Here is a 23320-nt window from a genome sequence, read left to right on the forward strand (position 1 = left end):
TTCAGTATCCTTTTGAGTGTCCTAAAGTTTCCTTGTATTTAATTATAAAATTTTAATTAAGTAAAATTCAATTGATTTGGAGAAAGACTTTAAGACAAACAGGCTGTAAATTCCTTACAATGTTCAAAAGTAGATAAAGTAGAAAAGAACACCCACAGGCTACAAAGCAAGCTCCTCGTTTATGAGATGCTGCAAGTCTGCCTAATACTTGGTAGACATGTAACAGATTATATGCTTAAAATGCCAAAAAGACTGGGGGGAGAAAGAACGGTACACTTGGATGGGTACAAGAATTCTCAGGAGGGGGTTGAATTTTAGGTCAACTGGTCATGAAACAAATCGAGAGCTGTTTGCCAGCTGCCAAACGATGAGGGAGGAGAGGCAGCTACTGACAGCTCTCTCCCAGCTAGGAAAGCCTGGAAACAGCAAGCCCTGTGGAGAGACAGCTGAGGCCAGGAGGGGGCCCAGCTGGTCATCCAGAGGCTGAGCCTAAAGCCAGGCTTTTTGACCCCAGGCCTGTTCCCTTGACTTTGCCCTGTCTGCGGTCTTAGATATCCAACTTTTCCCCAAATTGTTCCCTTTCCCCAGTCCTCACTCCAGGGAGGCCACCATCACTGTCTCCAGTGCTCTGTAACCCACCTTCCCACACCCCACCAGCCCAGTTCCAAATGGTGATTTTCTGTTTATTGCTCAAAAACAAAAATCCAGAAGCAAAGATGGGGAGACTGAGGGCTGGGGAGATGGCAGGAAGAGGGGAGGGGCCTTGTCCCAGCTCTCCCCCCTTTATCCCTCTTCTTCTGACCCTCCAAGGGTTAGAGGTTAGGTCCGGGGCCAGAGCATCTGGGAAGGGCAGAACCTTCATGGCCAAGGGAACAGCAGAGTTCTTGGGCAGTCTTTGTGGGATGCCCTGGGCAGGAGGTGCCCCAGGAGTTGCAGCAGGGGCTGAGTTCCCCTCTCAGGGTTCAAAAGCGGGTAGAGTTGGGTAGTAGGGGCAGGCCCCTTGCTTGGCAACTGAGAAGAGGAGGCTTTGGGCACAGGATGCTGGTTTATTTACTGTAGGGTCATCAAAGCCCCCTCGTGGGACCAGGAGACTATTTACACAGCAGGGAGGAAGGGAGCGAGAGACCATGTCCTGTACTCCTCCCTGCCCAGAATGAGGAGAGGAGGGGCGTCCTGGGTCCTGCAGCCTTAGTCTTGGGGTTCAGATGGAAACTTCATACTCTCGTGTATCCTAGAGACAGAGAGATGGGATCAGTTGCTGGAGTGGGATGCGGGTAGAGGAGGCTGCAAAATGGGAGGAGGCATCCACCAGGAAGGGGAAAGACCACTGGGAGTTTGGAGGCCATGGGGTGGGGATGGGACTGAATCTGGCCAATGGATGTATTTGGTTCATCCTACAGTACCTTAAAATAACATAAAAATCTGGATTTCTGGATTGAATTGAACAATTAGAAGATCTGGCAATTGGGCCTTAGTTTCCACCATGGACTGGATAGGGTACAGGTTTTCCAGTTAGCCACCGCCCTCACCACTCCCTACTGGCCCACCTGACTTGCTTTGTTCACTGACGTAGACTTTGCAGGCAGCTGAGATTGCGATTCCCAAGATAGATATTACAGAGACCTTGAGAGAAGGTTATGGAGTCCCAGGGGAGCTGAGGGATGTGGTACTCCAGGGGGAGGGGGAGGGCTCACCCCAGCTTCATACAGTGGATTGCTGAAGTCTGACTCCACCGTGATGGGGCTGTAGGAATGGGAGCCCGAGAAGCCGAAGAGGGATTTTCCTTGTAGCCTGGGAAAGGGAGGAGATAGAGGGGCTTATCGAGAGGTGAGCCCCTAACCCCCCCTCACCCAGGCTTCTGTGCCAGGCAGGCGGGACATCTGCCCTGGCCAGCAGCTCTCTGAGTCAGGTACTTACTTGGTGTAGTATATGTAAACGCCACTGCCAAGGACGATGACCAAGCCTAGGGGCAGCAGAATGGCCAAGGCGAGGTTCCCACCCTCCAGCTGCCGTGACGGGTCGGTGGTCTGGGTCACTGGAGGGAGGAGGGAGAAGCCAGTAAGCTGGGGCTGGGCCCATCCCTGGGCTCTCCCAGCCTCCTGCCCTGGGCCCTGAACCCTGGACCTCACCCCACCGGGGGCCTGGCCTCCTGCCCCGGGCCTCTGCCTTGCCCTCCCAACTCGACCAGGCCTGGGTCTCCACCTGTGCCCTCACTGACCTTCCAGTTTTCGGTTGTCCAGGAGCTCCTCATAGGCCACTGCAGGGAGAGGAGGGGGAGGGGACGGGGTCTGAGCCAGGGAGGGAAGGAGGCTGGGTAGAGGGCCGGGAGCCCAGTGGGGCTGGGCTGGACAGCCTGGTTTCTCTGCCCTCTGCTCAACCTACACCTGATCCTTCCCTTGGTGGGGGTGGGGGAGTAGTAGAGCAGGGCCTTCGTCCTTCTTCTCCAGACCCCTAAAATTCAGGGTTCCTGGGCAGCCTAAACCAACCAGGTCTGTACAATGTGTCAAAAGTGGGGAAACTGAGATCTAGGCAGAGGGCAAGGGACTGTCAAACCAAAGCCCTCTCTATTGCTTCTCTTAGGATAATTCCATGACCTTGAACTTCCCCAGGGCTTTTGCATGTACCTGTGAGGATGAGAGCCCACAGGAGGTGAATGGGGAGCTCAGCAGGGTTACCACTGGTCTCGAATTTGCTACCTGACTTTCCCAGCCCTGTCACATCCCAGACACTGCTGTGCCCCCTCCTGCCCGGTCTGCCCAGGCACCTTTGCAGAGTGGAGGCTGGCTGGTCCACTGTGAGGGGTGGCCGGGCACACAGGTGATGGTGACCTCACCGATGAGCTCAAAGCCCTCATAGCAGAAGAAGCGCAGAGACTCGCCCGCCTGGTAGTGATGCTTATACAGTGTCTGATAGCCATTCTCTGGCACCCCGGGGTTCAGGCATGGCTCGTACTTCACTGCAGGGAAGATGTCAGTCATGGGCCAGCTGCACTGCTGAGCTGGCCACCCAGCCACCCGCCCCAGGGTGTCTCCAGACTCACAGGCACACTTGGGGACCCGGTCGCTCCACTTGGGTGTGCCTGTGTCCCGGCTGTAGCAGGTGAGTACGGCTGCCCCCTCCAGGCTGTACCCTGGCAGACAGCGGTACTGAACATGGGAGCCAACAGGGAAGCCGGCATCTGAGGTGGTACGGTGCCCGTTGGTGATCTCACCAGGGTCAGCACAAGTCATGACTGTTGGCAAGAGGGCAAGGTCAGGGGAAGCTCATGCCTTAAAAGATCTCCCAGAAGCCTAGAGCTGGGAGAGCCCTGAGCCACAGACCATCTCCTCTGAGCAAACGCCCCCACCTCCCACTACATCCTCAGAATGAAGAGAGCAGGAGTTGGAAAAACTTAAACTTCAAAGCATTTTATATTTCAGGCTTCTTCCAGAAATCAGTGATTGGGGCAACCCAGGCCCCCATCCTAGGGTGAAATTTGAAATATTTAACCACTCTACCAGAGCATACTAGCTAAATCCCAGAAGGGTCAGCCCTGCATGGCAAATCATCGGCAGAAGAGCAGCTGCCCTGTTTAGAGGGGCCCAGCCCTCCTGCTCCCCACATTCTCGTCATTCCCAGCCCATTCTGCTCACTTAAATTGCCTGCCTGGCCCCTGTAGGTGTTTGTTTACAGCCTCACTGTGGATGAGCCCCAGTCATGGCCATTTCTTGTATCTAGACCTGTGCAAGTCACCCTGCTAAATGTTCTACAAACACAGTATCATAAACCCTGATGATCCCAAGAGGTCAACATCACTGACATCTCCCTTGGGGCTCAGGGTTCAGGGCAGTCAAATAACTGGCCCATGGTCAGTCAGCCAGGGAGTGGCAGATCTGGAACTGGCAGAGTCATAGCCAGGGAGCTCTGGGCTGAGATTAGAGACTTGGGTCTCAGCTCAGCTTAAGGCTCAGTGTGCTGCCTTGGGCAGCCGGGCCAGTCCTATCCCCTGTAGGCCTCACTTCCATCCCTTCCTGTCCCTGCTCCTGTCCTGTCTTGGTTCCAGATTGGACATCCTATGAATCCTGCCAGGGATGGGGAGCTGTGTCAACTAGAAAGATTTTCTTGAGTCCAGTCCAAATCTGGCTTCCTGAAATTTATCCTCATTGGTTCCATTATTGCTCCTAGGGGCCAGGTGAGAGACATACAATCCCATATCCTTGTGGCAGGCTTCCCAAAATTTGGAGAAAGTGACAAGATGCCACCCCTTTGTGCTCTTCTAAAATATAAACACTCCTCTCTCCTTTCTTTTCTTTTCTTTCTTTAAAAAAATTTTAAAGGTAGGTACTAGGGTTAGGACCCAGGATCTCATGCATGCTTCTTACATGCTCTCCCACTGAACTATTACCATCCCCCCATCCCAGCTCTTTTAAATGTCACCTCTTCTGTGAAATCTCCTGCCCTATCCCTAGGACAATTAACCCATCCCTCTTCCCACAGCCCTTCTTCATATTTACAGAAACTACTATTTACTCCCTGTTTACTGGCACCAGGCACTAAGGTGAAAAACTTTTTATTTGCTTTTCACAACCCCCTATTCCTACTTCACAGATGAAGAAGCCAAAGGCTCAGAGATGTTAGGTACCTTGCCTGAAGTCACCCAGCGGTTACCACTCTAATATCTGAGTTGTTTAATTATCTATCCTCCTCCCAGACTGTGAACTCCGACAGGGCAGGGAGGTTCCCCAACCCCTCCGCATAACCCCAGCCCCAACTCAGCATGGGACTTCAGTGATTGCATTAAAATAAACCAAGTTCTCTGACGAGCCTAGGCCCCAGCAAAGTGACTCCCCGTAATGCCAAGGGTTGGGGGCTGAGAGACTAAAGGTCGGCCTAGAACAGAAAAAGCAGAACCGAGAGAAGATGGGGCGGGCTTGGGGGATGCGCCCGAAAGGGTGGAACTCAGAGGGGACAGGCGGGGCCAGGAGACAATGGGCGCGGGGCCACGAAAAGGTGAAGGGGCAACCGGAGGAACCAGGGTCAGGTCCCAGAACAGAGCAATAGAGATGCAGCCCGGGTAAGATGAGAGTGGGGCCCAAAGGGGCAGTTTCGGGGCGCTTAGGAGCAGAGGAGTGGAACCTGATAGGCATAGGGTCGGGGCCTGAGGAAAATCTAGGCAGGACTCAGAGCGAAGGGATGGAGCCGGGACTGGCCAAGGGCTGGGGCAAGAACGGACGGAGGCGGGGCGCAGAGGTGATGGGCGGGGCCCAGAAAAGCAGTGAAACCCAGCAGGGCAGGGGCGGAGCCTTGAGAGGACGGGGTGGGGCCATGAGAACACGGGGCGGGGCCCGGGCTCACTCTTTTGGCAGGCGGGCGGCGCTGCGCTCCAGGACAGGTCCCACTGGCAGGTGAGAATGTCGGAGCCGAGCAGCTCGTAGCCAGGCTCGCACTGGTAAGTAAGTACCGTGCCCCGGATCAGGTCCCCGTGGGAAGCCGTCCTCCAGCCCCATTCCGGAGGCGGCAGCTCGGGGCACGTGTCGTTCCTGGGGACCTCTGAAGGGAGATACAGCGAGTTCGGACACTGCCCTACGACTCAGGACACCCTTCCAGCCTCAGGGGCCTTTCTGGCCTGCCTGACCCCTGCCTCTCGGGACCCTGGGCCTCGGTACCTTTGAAGTGCAGCACGAAACCCTGGCCAAGGCCCGGGTTTGGGGGTCCGGGCGGTGCCTGGAACTGCAGCGTGAGGTCGGGCCCAGAGGAGAGGAGGCGGCGGCGCGGTTGAGGTCCCCGCAGCTGGGCCAGGACTCGGGCGCTGGGACCGTCCCCATCGAATAGTGTCAGCATATCCCCTTCGCGCACATTCAAGCTTCAGAGAGTGGGACCAGATATGGGCGCTGGGTTACTACCGGCCCTTCTCATCAGGTTCTACCTAATCCCTAACTCAGTTCATTAGTAACCCTGCCTACTCTCCAGTCCTGCCTCACATTCCCCTAGCCCAGGCCTCAGATTTGATCATATATGGACTTCTCTTCTATGCCAGTCGCTCCAGATTCCATTTGTTCTGTGGCTTCTCCCGGTTTCTGCTTCCCAATCCCCAACCCTACTCATTACTAATGCCTCCCACTCTCCAGTCCCTCCTCCATCAGCAGTTGATGCACAGCCAGGCTCTGCTCCAGCTGTGACCAATCACAGACCAAGCTCATTACCACCCTGCCCGAATCTAGGCTACGCCTGAGTACCTGCTTTTTGAACCAAGCCCAATTCTGGTCCTATCCAGTCATGTGACCACTTCATACCGAATTGGCTCACTGGATTTCACACACACACATACTCATCTTGTGCACTGCTGCTGACCCAAGAACTTGGGCCTGGGTCCCTGGAAATTGCCCAGGGGCAGCCTCAGAAACAGCCAAAGAGTGAGACTCCAGGCCAGAGCCCCTTTTTCACAATGGCGCATGAGGAAGGCTGCATTACCCCATTTACTTGTTCTAAGTTGCTTGAGAAATAAGTGATTTGTACCCAGGTCTACATGTTGTACCACACCCCCATCCAGAATCCTTAGCCATCTCTTTCATCCAACTATATGTTCACCAAATCCTGTGTAGATGTTCCAGCCAACCAGGCTCAGAATGCAGCCCGGTGCATTGTTATAACACAATTGGCTGAGCCCCCGCCCATGGCACCCTCTGCAATACCCAAACGTACATCTCAACTTGGAGCAAGATGCGCTTCTCTTCCTGGACGTGCAGACCCCACACGCAATCTTGGCCTGGGCTATAGCTCTGGGGCCAGTCTGGAGAGAGGACCACACCAGCTGGCTCTGACAGCTCCCCTCCACACATGGCTAGGGTAGAAAGAGTGTCAGATTCAGGACCCAGGTGGGCCTGCAGTCTCCATGTCACCACAGTCCTCACCACTCCCAAAAGTGTGTACTAGACCCCCTCCAGGGTTTCATATTATCTATTACCCACCTGATTCTTGCCATGCCTAGTTCAATCCCCATCCCCACTCTTAACTAACCCTGCCCACTCTTCAGCCTAGGCATCAGCACTTATGACTTAGCCCAACTCCAGTTCTAGCTCTTGAAGACATTTGGGTTGTGACCTTCGAATTTGCTAACAAGCCCGCCAACTACTTAGCCAAGAAAACTGAGCCTCTGAAAGGGACAGGGATTGACTCAAGGCCTGGGTTTACTATGTTCTCCTTCCTGAATCCTTCCTAGGATCCTCAGCTCAGGGGGCAGTCTGTGGACTGAAGGACCTCCCGGGGAGGTAGAGGGCTCACCCTTGCAGGCTGGCTCTGTGTCGTTCCAGTGCGGTTCTGTGGGATCCACACATTCGATGGCATTGGGGGGGCCAGGAGGCTCCAGTGCATATCCTGGGAGGCATGAGAAGGTGGCCAGCGCCCCTGGGCGGTACTCAGGGTCCGTGGTGGTGACATTGCCATGTGCCAGGAAAGGGGCAAAGCAGCGATCTTCCTCAAAAGCTAGAGAGGAGTCCATCACAGGAATTAAGCATTAGGACAGGCCTCAAGGGATCTCAGACTAGGGAATATGGCTGAATTCAAGTGTTGTTTGGCCCCCCAGTGGGCTATTTAAAATTGAATGCCCTTGGGTTTTGCTTTCACTCTCCAGTTTCCCCAAAACCCTAAGACTCCCCATTCACATATTTATGTTAGCTCCCCAGCTTCTGGACAGAAAACCCAAGGCCAGTCAAATCCCAGCCACTATTCTACAGATGAAGATACTGAGGTCCACAGACAAACAGCCACTTGCCCCATGTCATGCAGTAGGGCAGTGGCAGAACCAGGTCTCAAGCCCATATTGCTTGATTCCCAGCCAGAGACACTTAGCTCTAGAAACAGCAAAGGGCTTGGGAGAAGGGGTGCCTTTGGAGACCTGCTTCTGGAGGTGTGTTCACTTCTCAGAAATAACACTTGGATTCTGATCATCTGTGATTACCCATACTGTGGCTAAAATCCAAAACTAAGGCTAACACAAAATCTACCCAGTTTGACTTTGGACTAAGTCAGCAGAAATGAACACCTGTGGAGGATTTTAGTTTTTGCCCATCTGATTATATCTTAGCCACAAAACATCTGTGAGGTAAGACTCAGATGCCTCTGATACAGACAGAGTCTGAAGCCCATGGAGCAGAATCCCTCAAGCCTCGGAATTCTCTTTGCACTCTCAGAATCCAACTGGCAATTTATTTTTCAGATCCACTCATTTATTTGACTGTTACTTAATCTGATAAGGTGTCATGTCCAAATCCTTTGCATCCATCAGGGCCAAGTGCCAATTCCATTTCTCCCTTGATTCATGCCAGAAACCAGCCCCTCCCATCTCTGAGCAGTTCATGTTCTTTGTCTCTTTCCTGCTACTCTTTGCACAAATTCTTGATTCCAGCCACAGTGAAACTCTGTTTCCCAAACATATCAAGTTTTTCTCTACCTCTTTACTGTTGCTCACACTGTTCCTTTCATCTAAGATGCTCATTCCCAATCTTCCTCTTTTAAAATTCTCTCTATCCTGCAAGGTCTAGCTCAAATGCCTCCTCCCATGATCACTGACCTCCTTGTTTCTACCTGTCCAGCATCCAGTTCCCCTCTGTCTGTCAAAAGCACTATTTTCATTTTGGGACACATGCCCTCCCCTCTTGCAGTCCATGAGGCTCAGCTGGGGCCAACTAGGGATGGCCACATGATGTGGATCTACCAATCATAACACCACCTCCCCCTAACTACAGTGAGTGGCTCAGGCATAGACACATGACCTAAGCCAGGGCAATAAAAGCCTTTCCTGGCATTTTTGCAGAAGCTCTTAGAAAAGTGCTATGCTTCCTCTCTTTCTAGTGGGGCTACTGAAGTTGGTGAGATGTAAATCTGGAACTGCTAGGTATACAGCAGACAGAGAGTCTGCCTGAGAATAAAGCCAACAGGGAGGAAAGGACGGAGAGATTAAAGTCACTGGTCTCTTGGCTTTGTATATGGATCCAGCCAACCATGAAGCTCAAGTAGAAAAGGCCACTTCAGGGAATTAGAAGGGGTCCAGATGAAGGGATTCTTGTAGTTTTGGGGTGGGGAGACAAGTCAGTTTTCAGGAATCCAAACATAGAGATGAGCAGAGATGGAGTATGCACTTGTGAACATGCCTGGGCATCAGGAAGATGGGGAGGTACAGGAGTTGGGGCCACGATTACCTTCAAATCGGAGTTACCTTCAAATCGGAGGCTTAGCAGCAGGGGATTGGCAGGTGTCTCTGAAAGCAGCTCCACATAGAGGGACTGGGCGTCACTGATGAGACCCCGCTCTGGGACATCATCCATGTCCGAGTCATAGATCACTGGGGATAGGGGACTGCCCCCTGAGCGCACCATCAGCCTGGGATGCACAGAGGTGGCCAGGAGCTCAGCTTCCCCTCAGAAGCTGCCTCACTTCTTGTCTGCTCCCCTAACTTAATTTCATAGGTATTATTTTCAAACATCAACTATATGCCACATATTCTTCTAAGCCTTTACATGTTTTATCTTGTTTAATGCTCACAAGAATCCTTGAGTCAGGTACCATTATTATCCCTCATTTTATAGAGGAGAAAACTGAGGCATAGAAAGTAAGTAACCTATCAAACATATAGCAACTGGTGGCAGAGGTGGAATACCAGTTTGTTAGATAAAGAATGAGAATAATGATGAGGATGGCAAACAAATTTGTAGTGTTTACTGTGTGCTAGGCACCATTTCAAGCACTTTACATATCTTAATGCATTTGTCCGCACAGAAACCTTGAGAGGGAGGTACTGTTATCTTCATTTTATAGACGACAAATCTGAGACACAGAGAGGTGAAGTGATTTGTCTAGTTTGCACAGCTATACTGCCTAAGAAAGGGGAAGGACTAACCTGTATTTGACACAGATCCCAACTGGGATCCACCCCAGGTCTGTCCGACTCCCCACTGCAGCCTCCCTATTTCCCTGAGGTGGGGACCTCTGACCCAAGGCCCAGACCCTCACCGGTCATTGTCCTCATCCAGTGAGACCCTCTCGAAGTGCAGATGCAGCCGGCGTCCTTCAGCTGCTTCAATGACCCAGCGGCAGGTAAGGTTGGGCCCTGCAGCTCCCCCAGGCTCAGGGGACACGATGCGGCCAAGTGTAGCATTGTGGATGGTGCCACCACAGGATGCTGTGGGCAGAGGGGGGCAGGTTAAGGTGACTTGTCCTTCTCCCACCTTCAGAGCTGTTGTGCCCACACCTTTGCCTGGGACCTGGCCTCAGGGTGGCCTCTGCCCTACAGGCTCACCCCAGGACCTTTTCCAACCCTCTACACAGGTGAGGAACCAGCCCTGGAATAGAAAAACCCCAGGATGGACACTCCCCAGAATGGAGATTCCATCAAAATGAAGACTTCCCCACAGATGTTGACATCCTGGGATAGGGAGTTATGGGGAAGTTCTTCAAAACTGAAGCTCTCAGATCGAAAATCTTCAAGATGTGATCCCAGAATGAAGACTCTCTGGGATAGAAAACCTCCAGATGTGGAGCCCAAGAATAGTTTCCTCTAGGATGAAGAGTCTCTGCAAGAAGTGGCCTCCAGAATGGTGACTCCCCAAATGGAAACCCTCCAGGTGGAACATCCTCAGATGGAGATCCCAAGTATGGAGACCCTCAGGATAAAGAGCTCCAGAAGGAGACCCCAGGATAGGGACTCTTCAGGCTAGAAACCCCTTCAAGATGGGTGCTCCCCAAAGATAGAGACCGCCAACTCAGGACCCTCTAATGGGGCAACCAGGACATAAGCCCCAACCTATTGTGGCAGGAGACTCACCCATGCAGCTGGGGAGTTCACTGCTCCAGGCTGGCCGGGTGCCATTGAGGCAGATGAGGGTCTCCTCACCCTGCAGCTGGTAGCCCGAATCACAGTGGAAGGTGGCAGTGCCTCCAGGGTGAAGATCTGTCACACTCACATCCCCGTGAGCTGGCCGGGGAGGGAAGCCACAGCTTAAGAGGTAGGCTGGATCAGGCAGAGAAGGAGAAGGAGGACTCACTTTCCAATGCCATGGGCCCCCAGCACTTCCTCTCCTCTCTCCAGGTCCCCCTGGGGCAGAAACTGACTTCATACTGAAGTCCTTACATGGACACATTGTCTCATGAAGAGGTAATTTCAACATCCCTTATATCCCCTAATCTTTGTGCTCTACCCACTTTGGCCCCCATTTTGTAGATGAGATACCTGAAACTCAAAGAAGTTGTGGACCCTAACACTCATTTGCTGTGTGACCTCAGGCAAATCAGTTGACCGCTGTGAACCCCATCCAGTTCTAATAATAACAAAAAGGACTTGCAAAGCTTGTTTAGCTTTCAAAATGAGTTAATGTAGTGCTTTTGAGGTAGTCAGAGAAAGGTTGTGACCCATTTTCCAGATATGGAAATTGAGGCTCCAAGTTTTTAAGTGCCTCATGTCATTTTCTCCCCTCTCTATACATGGATTTTCTTCCACTGAGGTGCACTGTGGTATTATACCCTCAGCTTTCATCCTGAGAAGCCACATGAAACTCCTTTGGGAACTTTGACTATTTTGTCATTAAAGATCTTAATACTCAGTGCCCCCTAAATGAATCCCCCGGTGAAAAGGAAGTACTAGGGAAAGCTTTTCTTTCCTTAAGGAACTGGCTTATCTCCTCTCTCTCTCTCTCTCAGTCTCTTTGCACTGGCTGCTAAGAAGCTCAGAACTGATTGAGGCTTTTCCCTAGCAAAAATGGCTTGTCTATCCTCATTTTATTTTTTCAACTTCAATAAGCATTACCTGGTGCCAATTTTTTTCTTACTTATTCTATTTAATTTTATTGCTTGCATTCTTTTTTGAAAGCTGCTATGTGTCTGTTTAAGACTGGGAAGAGCTCATTAAGAAGGGCTTCCTGGAGAAAGTGCACTAAAGCTGGGTCTTGTAGGAGGGGCAGGCTCTGGTTAGCAGAGGACTTGGGAGGAACCAGCTTGCCTGGCCTTTTGCTTTATGACTCTCCAGTCCTGACTGATTCTGTAAGAGACCTGGTCTCTCTCTACTTCAAAATTCAACAAGCATTTCCTTGGCTAGGTTCTAGGGTCAGGGGTGAAAAAGACCCAGGCCTTGCCTTCAGGAGTCCATGGTCTACTAAGATAGGTATAAAAACAACCTTTTAGAACACAGTGATTTGAATAAACATTAGCTTCTGTAATGGCTCTCCATGACCAACAGAATCAAGTTTGAATGCTTTAGAATGACATTCAAGCCCCTTCCATAGCTGAGTCCAGTCCAGCCCGCCTAGCTTCAGTTCTCAGCACCCATGACCCATATATCCTACACAATATAATTTTGTGACTCCTTACAGTTCCTCTTCCATATTTTTTCATACAATATTCCCTACCTGCAAGGCCCTCTTCTCACTTTTTCTTATCTTTGAAGGAGTAACTTAATTACCACCTCCTCCAGGAAGTCTTCCTGACCCCTCCCATTTCCCATAGAGTTAGTTTTCTTCTTGCCTATACACAACCTGCATGCATAAATTTATCATCACATTAGTAGTTGTCTATTGCCATTATGAGGCTGAACCAAGCCTTATTTATTTTGTCTCCTAAAAGCCTAGCCTAGTTGATCAATTGATACAGCTAAGAAGCAGTGTGAAACAGTCAAAAAGCACAGGATTTGGAGACGGGATTCAGTTCCAGTTCTAGCTTCACAACTTGTTAGCTTTATGCCCTTGAGTAGGTGACTTCACCTCTAGGGCCTTTCACCTGTAAATGGCAATAATAATTCCTATCATTGAGGACTGGCCTTAAAGAAAAGAAACACGCAAAGCACCTGGAACATAGAAAAGTACTCAGAAAACATTAATCACCCGCCCCTCAGCTTCAATTAATGAATGACTGGGAGTCAGGGGCTGGGGGATCTGACTTCTGACTTCGCAGTGAGTTTGCAGGTGGCAGAGCAATCCACATAAGCTCTGAGTCTTTGTCTTCCTCTCAGAGATGGAGTTGACAATGGCTACCCCGAGGGTTACTGTGAGAAGGAAATGAAATGAAGGTTGGTGAAAACATTTTGTCAATGGGAATGTTTGCTGGACTTGGGGTGAGGGGTAATGGAGACTTTGGACTTCCAGAGAAGCTAATGAGGCCACTCTGGACCAGAGGGCCCAGCTAGTGCAGATTGGGAAGGGCTTAAACACAGCTTGGGTCCCCAAGGTTCCTGGAGAAGCCGCAAAGCAGGGAAGACCAAGGCAGGTAAAGAAGGCCAATTTATGCAATAGCCCTGCTTCCCCAAATGTTCCACTTAACCTAAAGAGACCTATTTTCAATGCCCTAGGGAAGTGGCTGCTTAAAGGAGCCAGCGGGGAGCCATTTTGTAATATCTGAAGTCCTGCCCTTGGCCCTGGGCCCTCAAGGCATACCCTTGCTCCGCAACAACCAAGCCCTGACCACCAACTAATGTCCCCCAGCTCATTGGCCTCTCCACAAATAGGCTTGCTGTTGGGCACCATCATCTTGCACACCTGACCCCTGGGGCAGGTCTGGAGCAGAGGCTTCAGGAGAGGCTGAAGAGGGTGTGAGGAAGGGCTATAAGGTGGTATGTGTCCTGGATAAGGTCACAAGGGATCTGGGGTCAGCAGAGCTCGCAAGGAGGCAGGAAGTCCATGAGGTGATGTGAAGGGGACACTGGCCCAACACACAGTTCCCTCTCTGTTTCTGAAGAGCAAAGGAAGGGGTTTGGAGACAGCAGCAGTGTCTGGAATGGCTGTGGGCTGGGCCCCTTGCCTCATGAACACATGTTTGCTAGAACATACACTGGTACTGTGGGAAGGTTTCCATACACACAGACAAACATGGATGTACACGTGTGTGTGGGCTGTTCGTGGGTGGGTGCTCATGAATGCAAGCCTGTGCAGATGCAGCCCCCCTTTTCTGCCCCTGGAAGTCATCTGGATCTAAGTCACAAATCTGAGGCCGTCACTGTCTTGTTTAAACATTTCAAAATGTCTCCTCCTTCCCTGCAGGATAAAGTACTCTGAACTCCTCACTGAAGCTGACAAGGCCTTTTGTGATCCAAATCCAGCTGACCTTGTAGACTCTTAGCCTGCTTCCCTACCACTTTCTGTTCTTTTCTTATAATAGGAATGACTGATATTTTGTACCAGGCTCTATTTTAAGCACCTGACATGTATAAATTCATTTGCTCTTCCTAATAATACCATAAGGTAAGTATTATTATCTCCATTTTTCAGATGAGACAGTGAGGCATAGAAAGTTTTATAACTGACCCCAGGTCACACAGCTAAGACAATTCTATCTACCAAGCTGAATCACCTCAACTCCTCAAGGTGGAGGGTCATGTTTTTTCTCCTCTCTGGATTGTGTTTTTCCATCCATCTAGACATCTGCCTTCCTTTTTCTCTCCCTCCCACCCTTCCCCTAGCTAGCTCATCTTAGGTGTCAGCTTAGTCATCACCTCCTCTAAAGAGGTGGCCTTAGGAGAAATTTAGGTCCCTTTGACACAAGGTTTTGGTTTTTCTTTTTTAATGGCGGTACCGAGGATTGAACCCAGGACCTTGTGCACGCTAAGCCTGTGCTCTACCACTGAGCTATACCCATCCTTCCTGATGTCCCTTTGACATATGGTCTCTCATTGAATTATAATCATCCTGATTACTTGTCCATCTAGATTCTGAGTTCCTTGAAGTCATATTTACATCTGGCCTGTTCATTCCTCTCCCCAAGGATAACACAGGGCCACTATGAGGTGGGCACCCGATAAATATTTGTTGAGTGAATGGATGAATTGTCACTTGGATGTGTGCACACCTACACAGATCTGTGAGTGTGTGAGATAAATGTGTATAGATCTGCTCTGTGGATTCTGCTCCCCAGGGTCCTAGTCAGGAGGAAAACACCCTAACATCACCCCGTCCTTAGAAGGCTCCTGAAAAAGCCCCCTGTGCCCAGTGTGGTTCCTGCCCTTCCACCAGCACCCCGAACTCCTCACCCTGATAGTGGATCCTGAAGCCACCACCCCTTGGGACCCTTGGGCTCTGGAAATGGAGGAGCAGCCGATTGGTTGGACTCCGAAGGACCTGTCCTTCTCCCAGCATGGAGGAGTTAGCCAGGAGTCGGGGGGCCAAGCCTGGGGATCCCCCACCAGCCAGCACCAGGAGTTCCTCCTCCCGAGACAGGTTCAGCGTCTGCACCTACAGAAGACAGACACCGACCCACCAGGGCAAGTCAGCCAGGATGGGTGGCTCCCTAAGCCCCCAAACCCTTGCTTTCCTTTTTCCTGTATGTGGCTGCCCAAACACAACAGTGACATGGGCCATCTTGCAGAACTCTAGGAAAGTCTGTGAGAGCCTCAGAAAATAGGCCATCTCTGAGTCAGAAAATAAGTTCTCTGGCTCCTGGACAAAACCCATGCACACCCCTCAGCCAGGAGGAAAGGGCTGGGAGGTTTCACAATCATATGCTTAAGTTCAGTTACCTGGATCTCAATGCCGTATCCAGGGTAGACATGGATGCTGTATGTGCAGTCCAGGAGCCCCAAGGTGCGGCTGGCGGTGCTCCCTAAATCTGGAGACTCCACATGCCCTTCACCTTCGGAGATGTTGTTATTACACAGAACTAAAGAGATATAAGTGGCTGAGGTTGAGGGAATCCCTATGTTCTTACCCTCCTAGACAAGAAACTCTAGGGGTCCTCATCTATCTTCTCCCCATCACCCCTCACCATCTTCATCCAATACTCACTCTCCCACCCTGTGCCCAGAACTCCCTTCCCCAACTGTAATAATAGATAAAACACACAGAACGGTGCTGGTACATAGTGAGGATATACAAACGTTAGCTTTTGTTGTTATTAAGCAGAAGCCCCTCTCCCATCTAGATCCCTTCTTCCACATGTTCCCAGAAGCCTCTCCCCATCTCCCCCTCCTCCTCTCCCACATCTCTTTTCAATCGCCTCACCTGGGCTGGTCACCGTTGTCGTGACAGTTGTCGTGGTGATGATGGTGGTCGTGGTCTCCTCCTCTCCTCCCTCAGGCCCGAGGGGCGGACCTGGGGAGGCGGGACCGGGAAGGGGCGGGGCCGTAGTTCCTGGGGGCGGGGTCAGCAACTCTGGCGCGGTGGGGCCTGCTCCCCTGCTCCCCTTAGGGGTTACGGCTGTTGTCAGAGGCCCTGTGCCTGGCTCAGTGGCCCGTGGCAGGGAGGGTGCTGCAAGAGTCTGGCCGGCTGGAGGGGTGGCTAGTGTGGGGTCTGGATCAGATCCTGAGACAGTGCAAGGGAAATCAGGGAACAGGAGCAAATTGGTGGGCCTTGGGTGAGAAGCAGGGCTGAGGGAAACTGGAAGTTCCCCCACTGAACCCAAAAGACCTCCCCTCAAGGGGCAGTCTCCCCACCTCTCCCTTCCCCCCATCTAAACTTCCCATCTCCTCCCACAGGCTTCCACAGCCTGACCTCCCCGCTGTTCCCGTTCCCTTCCCCTCTCTGCCTCTGTGTCCAGGACCTTCCACTCCAACAGTCTCCTTGAGCCTCTCTCTCCGTCTTGCCATTCAGATCTGGCTCCTTCTCCTGGTTACCCCTTCCTCTGTCCCCTGTCTTTTTCTTTTGCGCTCTCCAGAACTCTTGATCTCTGTTTAATATTCTCACTCTCTGATTTTATGATTCTAGATCTACTAGTCACTGCATTTCTCTCTCACTGTGTCTCTCTTCTACTGTATCTCTGATTCTGGTTCTCCGAGTTTCCATCTGTCTTTCTCTCTGATTGTTTTTCAGTCTGGCTCTGTCTGCTAATCATTATATCTTAATTTCTCTGGTTCTCTGACTGTCTGTTCCCAGTTTTGATTCTCTCTAGCCATCTCTCTGTTTCCCCCGGAATTTCACTGGCTTGGCATCCCCATATCCCTGAGTTAATGTCCCTCCCTCTGCCTCTCTGTTGCTCCTGCCACTCTGGGGGCCTCACCATGCAGGTAGCCCATCTCTGGGCCTTTCCTCAGCAGGGCCCCATGGAGCAGCTCTGCCAAAGCCTCAGAGGCTGCTGTGGGGGTCTCACTTTCAGGCTCTGGCAGTGCCTCCTCCTCCTTCAGGGGCAGACCTAGGAGATGAAGTTGTGTGAGCTCTTCCACTGCCCCTTCTCGACACTCCTTCCTTCTCCAGAAAGATCTTTTCTGGAGCTCTTACTCCCTCCTCAGTGAGCTGGACCTGCAGGAGCTCAGAGGGTCCCAGGCTGGGCTGAGAGCCAAGGTTGGAGGAGGGGCTCCCAGATGCCCATCACACTCCTACCCATTCCTCTCTTTTCCCCCAGGCTGTGTGGGCCTTCAGTGAGCACGTTGGCTCTGACCAACCTTGGACAGCGCCCGCAGGGTGGAGAAGATGCAGGGTGCTTTCTTCATATTCACTTCAGTGGTGCTTCCCCCCTCAGCCCTCGGGCTCTGCGGAGGGTCTGGCAGCACCTGCCAACCCTTGCTTCCGCAGTGCCTAGCTTTCTCTCTGGGTTTCTGTCTCTGCAGTGTGGTTCTCCCTCTCTCTCTCTCTCTCACTCACTCTCACTCTCTCTTTCTCTCTCCCTCCCTCCCTCTCCTCTGCAGTCTCTGCCCTCTTCCCTGGAGTCTGGCTGGGAGGTCAGAGTGGGGGACTGAGTATCTGGTCTCTGAGCACTGCCTCTGTTCATCTGTCCTTTGTCCATATGTCCAAGAACATTTGTTTGTGCAGTGCCTGGCATCTCTCCCAGAACCTCCATCTCCCACCCAGGTACCCTGTTTGCTTCTGCTGCCACCGCAGACACCCTCCCCCACAACTTCCCCAGCCCTTCTTCCTGGATTTAACCCCTGAGACACTGCTAAAAGCTCCCCTCATACATTTCCCCACCTCCTCAATATAGGGGGTTAGGGGCTTCAGGTACAAGCTGGAAAACCCTGGCTTTCCTCTTCACGTCAGCTGTGCTCCTCCCCTCCCCCAGGAGCTCGGAAGGCACAGGATGCTCGGAGAAAGGAAGGTAGAGACCCTGCTGGGGAACTTCCCGGAGGCCCACCCCCACACATCCATGTCCTTACCCTGAATCCAGGGACAGCTCAGCAGAATTAGGAACAGCAGCTTGGGAGGCGGCGGATGCTGGGCCCTGGGAGTCCCCATGGCGACTCACACCGATTTCTCTCCTCTGCGCCTCTCCTAAATAATCTAGCTGTCACCTTTCCTCCGTCTGCTTTTATCTTTCCTTCTAATTTTTTTTTTTTCCTGCTAGCAGTTAGCAAGGAAGACAATTTCTCTGCCTGTTGGGATGGAGGGGCAGAACTGGGCTGGGTGTTGCCTGGAGCCCACTCCTCTTTGCCCAGTCTCCTCTGTCCTCTGCTCTCTGGTCTGTGGGAGAGGGGGCGCGGCTCCAGCTGCAGGGGGTGGGGCCGAGAAGGGCGAAGGAGCCAGGTCGCCTGGGTTACCCTCTTGCTCGGGCGCCTGGGTCCACCGGGCTGGCTGGATTCTAAGGTGGGGAGGAGAGCGGAGAAGCAAAACAGCTTCCGGGGACCTAGGGAGGGGTCGCAGATAGGGAGGGTTCCTACTGTGCTCTAGTGGGTCTTGGAGGGGAGGGGAGGGGGTTGCAGAACCTGGAGAGCCGAGGCTCGGGCACTGGAGCTGCGGGAGGGAGAAGCTGAGAAAGGTGTCGAGCCCACGTCAGATCCTGGGGACGGGCGAAGGGAGGGGCCTGGGATTTATTTAGGGGCGGTGGGGGGAGGGAGGAGGAGGAAGTGCAGATGGAGGAAGGAGGGACCACATGAGCCAGGGTCGTAATCCTCATTCCCGTGGCCCCTAGGGGAGGCAAAGGAAACACTGGTCCCAGCAGTAATTATGCCCCCTCTCCCAGCCATTCCAACACATTTGGAATCTGAATCTTCTCTTCCCAGGGTGCCGAGGAGCAGCATATCAGGGTTCGTGCCTGCTCAGCCCCCTAATAAGCCCTCAGCTCACTTTCAGACCCTCCGTGGGACTTCCCTTTCACAGAAGCTCATGTAGAATGGGCTTTCCCCCCCTCCAGAAGAATGCCAAGTTTCTACGATTATGGGAAGTCTAAGAGATAACGGGCTGGGATCTGGGGAGGCGATACCCCTCCTCTGACGTACAGTATGACCCGGGCCAGCTGCCTGGCGGCTTCAACTTTGATTTTTTCCTCCTGGCTTTATCTCACAAGGCCTCTAGAGCGCCCTTTCAGCACCACCAGAGCGGACAGCTCTTCTCGGCCCCGCCTCAGAGGGCCAGGCCCCGGCGCTGCGGGCGATTGGCTGAAGCCGTCTTCACTATTAATCAGGCTCCTGCCCCGGGCTGGCTCTTGTGAAGGCCAAGAGGGAGGTGGCCTACGGGCCGACTGGTCGAGGGATCGGCTGACCCAAGGACAGGCCGCATCGTCCCTGTCCGCAGTCTACGAGAGCCTGCCTTGTCCATCAGTCCCAGCGTTCGCCAGACCCCTTAGTTTGCCACGCCCCTCCCTTAGGCCCCGCCCCTTCTTTTCGCATTGCAGGGCGCTGGAGGTTGGCGCTTTGCCCCCTGCGCCCCACGTGGCGCCCCGTCGGGGCCGGGGGAGGCAAATCCGGAGACGACCCCCCCCCCCCAGCCAAGGCTGAGTTGCGGTGGCCACTGGGCGAGGGCGGGGGTAGCTAAGCTGAGAGGACTGTGGGGAGGGTTGACGTCAGGGTGAGTGGGAGCCAAGGAAGGAGCGAGGAAGAGCGAGTAGGAAAGAGAGAGAACCTGCAGGTCGGGTGGAGTGAGAAGCGAGGGCAGGAAGGAGAGGGGGGAGGAAGGAGAGAGAGAAGTCGCTGCGGAGGACGGCTGGTTGTCGGTTCCCGGGGCTGCGGGTCCAGGTGGGGTAGGAACTGCTGTCTGGGGAAGCGAGAAGGAAAGGTGGAGGGGGGAGAGAAAGGAAAGAGAGAGAGAGAAGAGAGGCGGGGCGGGGGGGGGGGTGCGTGGACGGAGGAAAGAAGAAAGGAGAGGGGGAGACAGAAGGCGGGGAAAGGAGAGACAGAGGGATAGAGAGGAAATTGCGGGAAGGAGAAAGAAGAGAGAGGAGAGGGGAGAAAGATAGGAGATAAAGGAAAGGAGGGTTAGAGGTACATGAAGGAGGCGAGAAAGAGAGATACAAGGTGAAGAGAGGATCAAGAGATCCTCTTGAAGGATAGAGAATCAAGAGTGGGAACGTTGAAGGGAAACAGCCCAGGGGGTAACCAGGGAGCAGCCATGGAGGGAACTGGTGGGGAATTGGGGGGACAGGGGAACTGGGGTCTGGAAGATGCCCCGGGCCTCTTGGCCAGGGCCTCCCTGCCAATCATGCCTGCATGGCCATTGCCTCTGGCTTCCTCTGCCCTTACCCTGCTCCTTGGAGCCCTCACTTCCCTTTTCCTCTGGTACTGCTACCGCCTGGGCTCCCAAGACATGCAGGCCCTGGGAGCTGGGACTCGGGCTGGGGGTGTCAGTGGTGGGCCTAGGGGCTTGCTCTGAGGCTGGCAGGCCAAGCCCAGGGAGCTCTGGGGAGACTGGGGAAGGACCTAGGACAGAAGGCCTAGTGAGCCGTCGCCTTCGGGCCTATGCCAGGCGCTACTCCTGGGCAGGTATGGGTAGGGTGAGGCGGGCAGCTCAGGGTGGCCCAGGCCCTGGGGGAGGGCCAGGGGTCCTGGGCATTCAGCGCCCAGGCCTGCTTTTCCTGCCAGACCTGCCCTCAGCCCCCTTTGTGCCACGGGATGCCCAGCGGCATGATGTGGAACTCTTGGAGAGCAGCTTCCCTGCCATTTTGCGGGACTTTGGGTCTGTGAGCTGGGACTTCTCAGGGACTACCCCTCTGCCTCGGGGCTGGTCCCCACCCCTGGCCCCTGGGTGCTACCAGCTCCTGCTGTACCAAGCAGGCCGGTGCCAACCCAGCAACTGCCGCCGGTGCCCAGGAGCCTATCGGGCACTGAGGGGCCTTCGAAGCTTTATGAGTGCCAACACCTTCGGCAATGCTGGCTTCTCTGTCCTCCTGCCTGGGGCCCGACTCGAGGGCCGCTGTGGGCCCACCAATGCCCGGGTCAGATGCCATCTGGGTAAGTAGATGCTGCTTACAGACAATCTCCTTGCTTCCACAATTTCCCCTCCAGACTCTCTTCTTCTCTGCCATCAGAGCTTTCTACACTGTGGTTCTGATCATGCCTTTCTTCTGAGAAATTTTCCATGACTCTGTTGCCCACAGCAGCATTTCCTAACCTTCAGAAATCTTCAAACCATCTTCATAAGCTTTCTCATAGTCATTTACCACCTGTGCTGTTTCTTCATATTGATTCCCCCATTTTGTTTTACTTATTTAAAAGGAACCTTTATAGAACAATGATAATCAGTATTACCTGCCCTAAATAGAAAGTATTGATAAAAATGAATTTAAACTTAAAAAAAGAAAGCTTTAAAAATTCTAGCTAAATGCTCTGGTCTGAAACTGAAGCCTACATTCGCTTTCTGTAAAAAGGAACAATGTTAGTGGTGGTGTTAAAATTATGGTAGCACCAAACTGAGATTTTCATTTTGATGTTTTAAAGATTGAAATGGGGGGGGGGAATCTGTTATTTAATGCCATGACTTTGTTTTGCCTCAAATTATTTTCTGTGCTACCAGTTGAATGTGTTCTACACTTCAAAGCACACTGGCCTCAGGATCAAGTCCAATTCTATTCTCTCTTCATCTCCCACCTGTTCCCTTATTCCCATTCCCTCCCACTGTGCTTTAAATTCTGGCTGATCCTGGCAGATGTCACACACATGCTCTTAACCTAAATGTCTTTCTTCCTTATCACTTTCTACTTAGCCTTCACAATTCACACTTTCAAGTGCCACACCTCTTCTGGGATATCTTCCTATTCCTCATCATTTGGGTTGGCTGCTTGGTTTTCTCACAGCACTCAACTGTTTGGTCCTTGGTAGGATGGAAATATTAGTTTTATACCTTCTGGAGAGAGAGGGCCTAGCACATAGTAGATTCTTGAATTAAACTGTCAGAAGTCCAAGAGAAGATGCCACTTCCTTCAGGCCTTCCCTTTTCTCTGAAACAGAATAGATTGTTCTTTGCACTGCATTTCCCCTATCTCCTAGCATTTCTTTCAACCAGTACTGTATTGTAATTATATTTGGGTCACCTTCCAGAGAGCAAGGAGGGGCCACCATAGAACCCGGTCTTTAATACTCAGATCTGCCTTTTGACTGAATGGGGTGGGCTCCTTCGACTGAGGCAGGAATGTTGGATGCCTGGATCTCTTTCTACAGGCCTGAAGATCCCCCCTGGCTGTGAGCTGGTGGTTGGGGGTGAGCCCCAGTGCTGGGCTGAGGGACACTGTCTACTGGTGGATGATTCCTTCCTGCACACAGTGGCTCATAATGGTAACGGAGCTCCCATTCTTCTGGGAGGGATGAGGGACTAATTTTTTGGTTTATTAAAGTATTTCACAGAATGAAAAAAAAAAAAAAAAGAGTGAAGGGGAATAAGACTATAGGCTGCAGAATCAGGCCTAGCTGGCTTCCTGTCCTACACCACAACTTTCTAGTTGCATGACCTTGAACAAGTCACAAAATTCCTCCCATCACCTGTGAAATGGGGCAACCACCTTCTTTATCAGATGACTTCAAGGATGAAATAAGTTACTGTAGGTGCATAGCAGAGTGGTTCACAAAAGCCTAGGCCTGAACCACCCGGGTTCCTGACCTACCTCTGGCACTTACTAGCTGTGTGGCGTTGGGCAAATTATTTAACGTCTTTGTGCCTCAGTTACTTTGTATAAAATGGGAATACTTATGGTACTACCTCATAGTTTGTTTTGATGATTAATAAGAGTTAATACTTAATACTGTTCTAGTATCTGGCACTTGTCTACAAAGTGTTTGCTTTTATGAGTATTTAGTGCGTGCTCCAGCATATAAGTACTTAATATCAGCTGCTCTGCTGTCTTCATCCCCATGTGCTCTAGGCTCTCCTGAAGATGGGCCTCGAGTGGTCTTCATCGTGGACCTCTGGCACCCCAATGTGGCTGGGGCCGAACGCCAGGCCCTCGACTTTGTCTTCGCACCAGACCCTTGAAGGAAGGTGTTCCCTTCAGACGTCTGGGCTGGAGAGATGCTGCATTCAGGCATGGCCTGAATGGTAGCCAGGACCACCTCTCCATTGCAGGGGGTGGGGCGCAGCTGAGGGTGGCAACTGGCCAGCAAATACTGAAATACAGATTTTAAATCCTCTCCTAGCTCCTGATTACTTTCTTCCCAGCTACCAGCCCAGGGAAAGGCTGGGGGCAGGGGTCTGGGTCTTATCCCATCCACCTAGCCAAGTACTTCCTAACAAGCCATCTC

General features: G+C 52.3%; 2 protein-coding genes across 5 annotated transcripts; one reads left to right on the top strand and one right to left on the bottom strand.

Annotated features, from left to right (window-relative positions):
• Positions 1-665: 665 nt before the first annotated feature.
• On the bottom strand, positions 666-23204 carry SEZ6L2 (seizure related 6 homolog like 2). Of its 4 annotated transcripts, none has more exons than XM_006181524.3 (18): positions 18035-23204; positions 16945-17076; positions 15951-16250; positions 15470-15609; positions 14984-15185; positions 10799-10984; positions 9988-10156; positions 9194-9357; positions 7261-7461; positions 6682-6820; positions 5646-5842; positions 5335-5529; positions 3041-3232; positions 2765-2956; positions 2219-2257; positions 1918-2035; positions 1695-1791; positions 666-1231 (listed from the first exon to the last, which is right to left on the bottom strand). In XM_006181524.3, the coding sequence occupies exons 1-18, from the start codon at positions 18111-18113 to the stop codon at positions 1202-1204; spliced, it is 2772 nt and encodes a 923-aa protein (XP_006181586.2). In that variant the 5' UTR covers positions 18114-23204; the 3' UTR covers positions 666-1201. The 4 variants fall into 4 exon arrangements, with proteins under 4 accessions (XP_006181586.2, XP_032316378.1, XP_032316380.1 ...); XM_032460487.1 differs by having other exon boundaries at positions 670-1231; positions 1695-1816; XM_032460489.1 differs by lacking the exon at positions 16945-17076 and having other exon boundaries at positions 670-1231.
• ASPHD1 (aspartate beta-hydroxylase domain containing 1) lies at positions 20079-23075 on the top strand. The gene is given in 5 exon segments (XM_032461064.1): positions 20079-20087; positions 20169-20447; positions 20449-21040; positions 22247-22360; positions 22945-23075. Coding segments are annotated over 5 exon segments (1104 nt in total). The 3' UTR covers positions 23055-23075.
• Positions 23205-23320: the final 116 nt, after the last annotated feature.

This window comes from Camelus ferus, chromosome 18, assembly GCF_009834535.1.
Source record: "Camelus ferus isolate YT-003-E chromosome 18, BCGSAC_Cfer_1.0, whole genome shotgun sequence".
NCBI classification, from domain to species: domain Eukaryota; kingdom Metazoa; phylum Chordata; class Mammalia; order Artiodactyla; family Camelidae; genus Camelus; species Camelus ferus.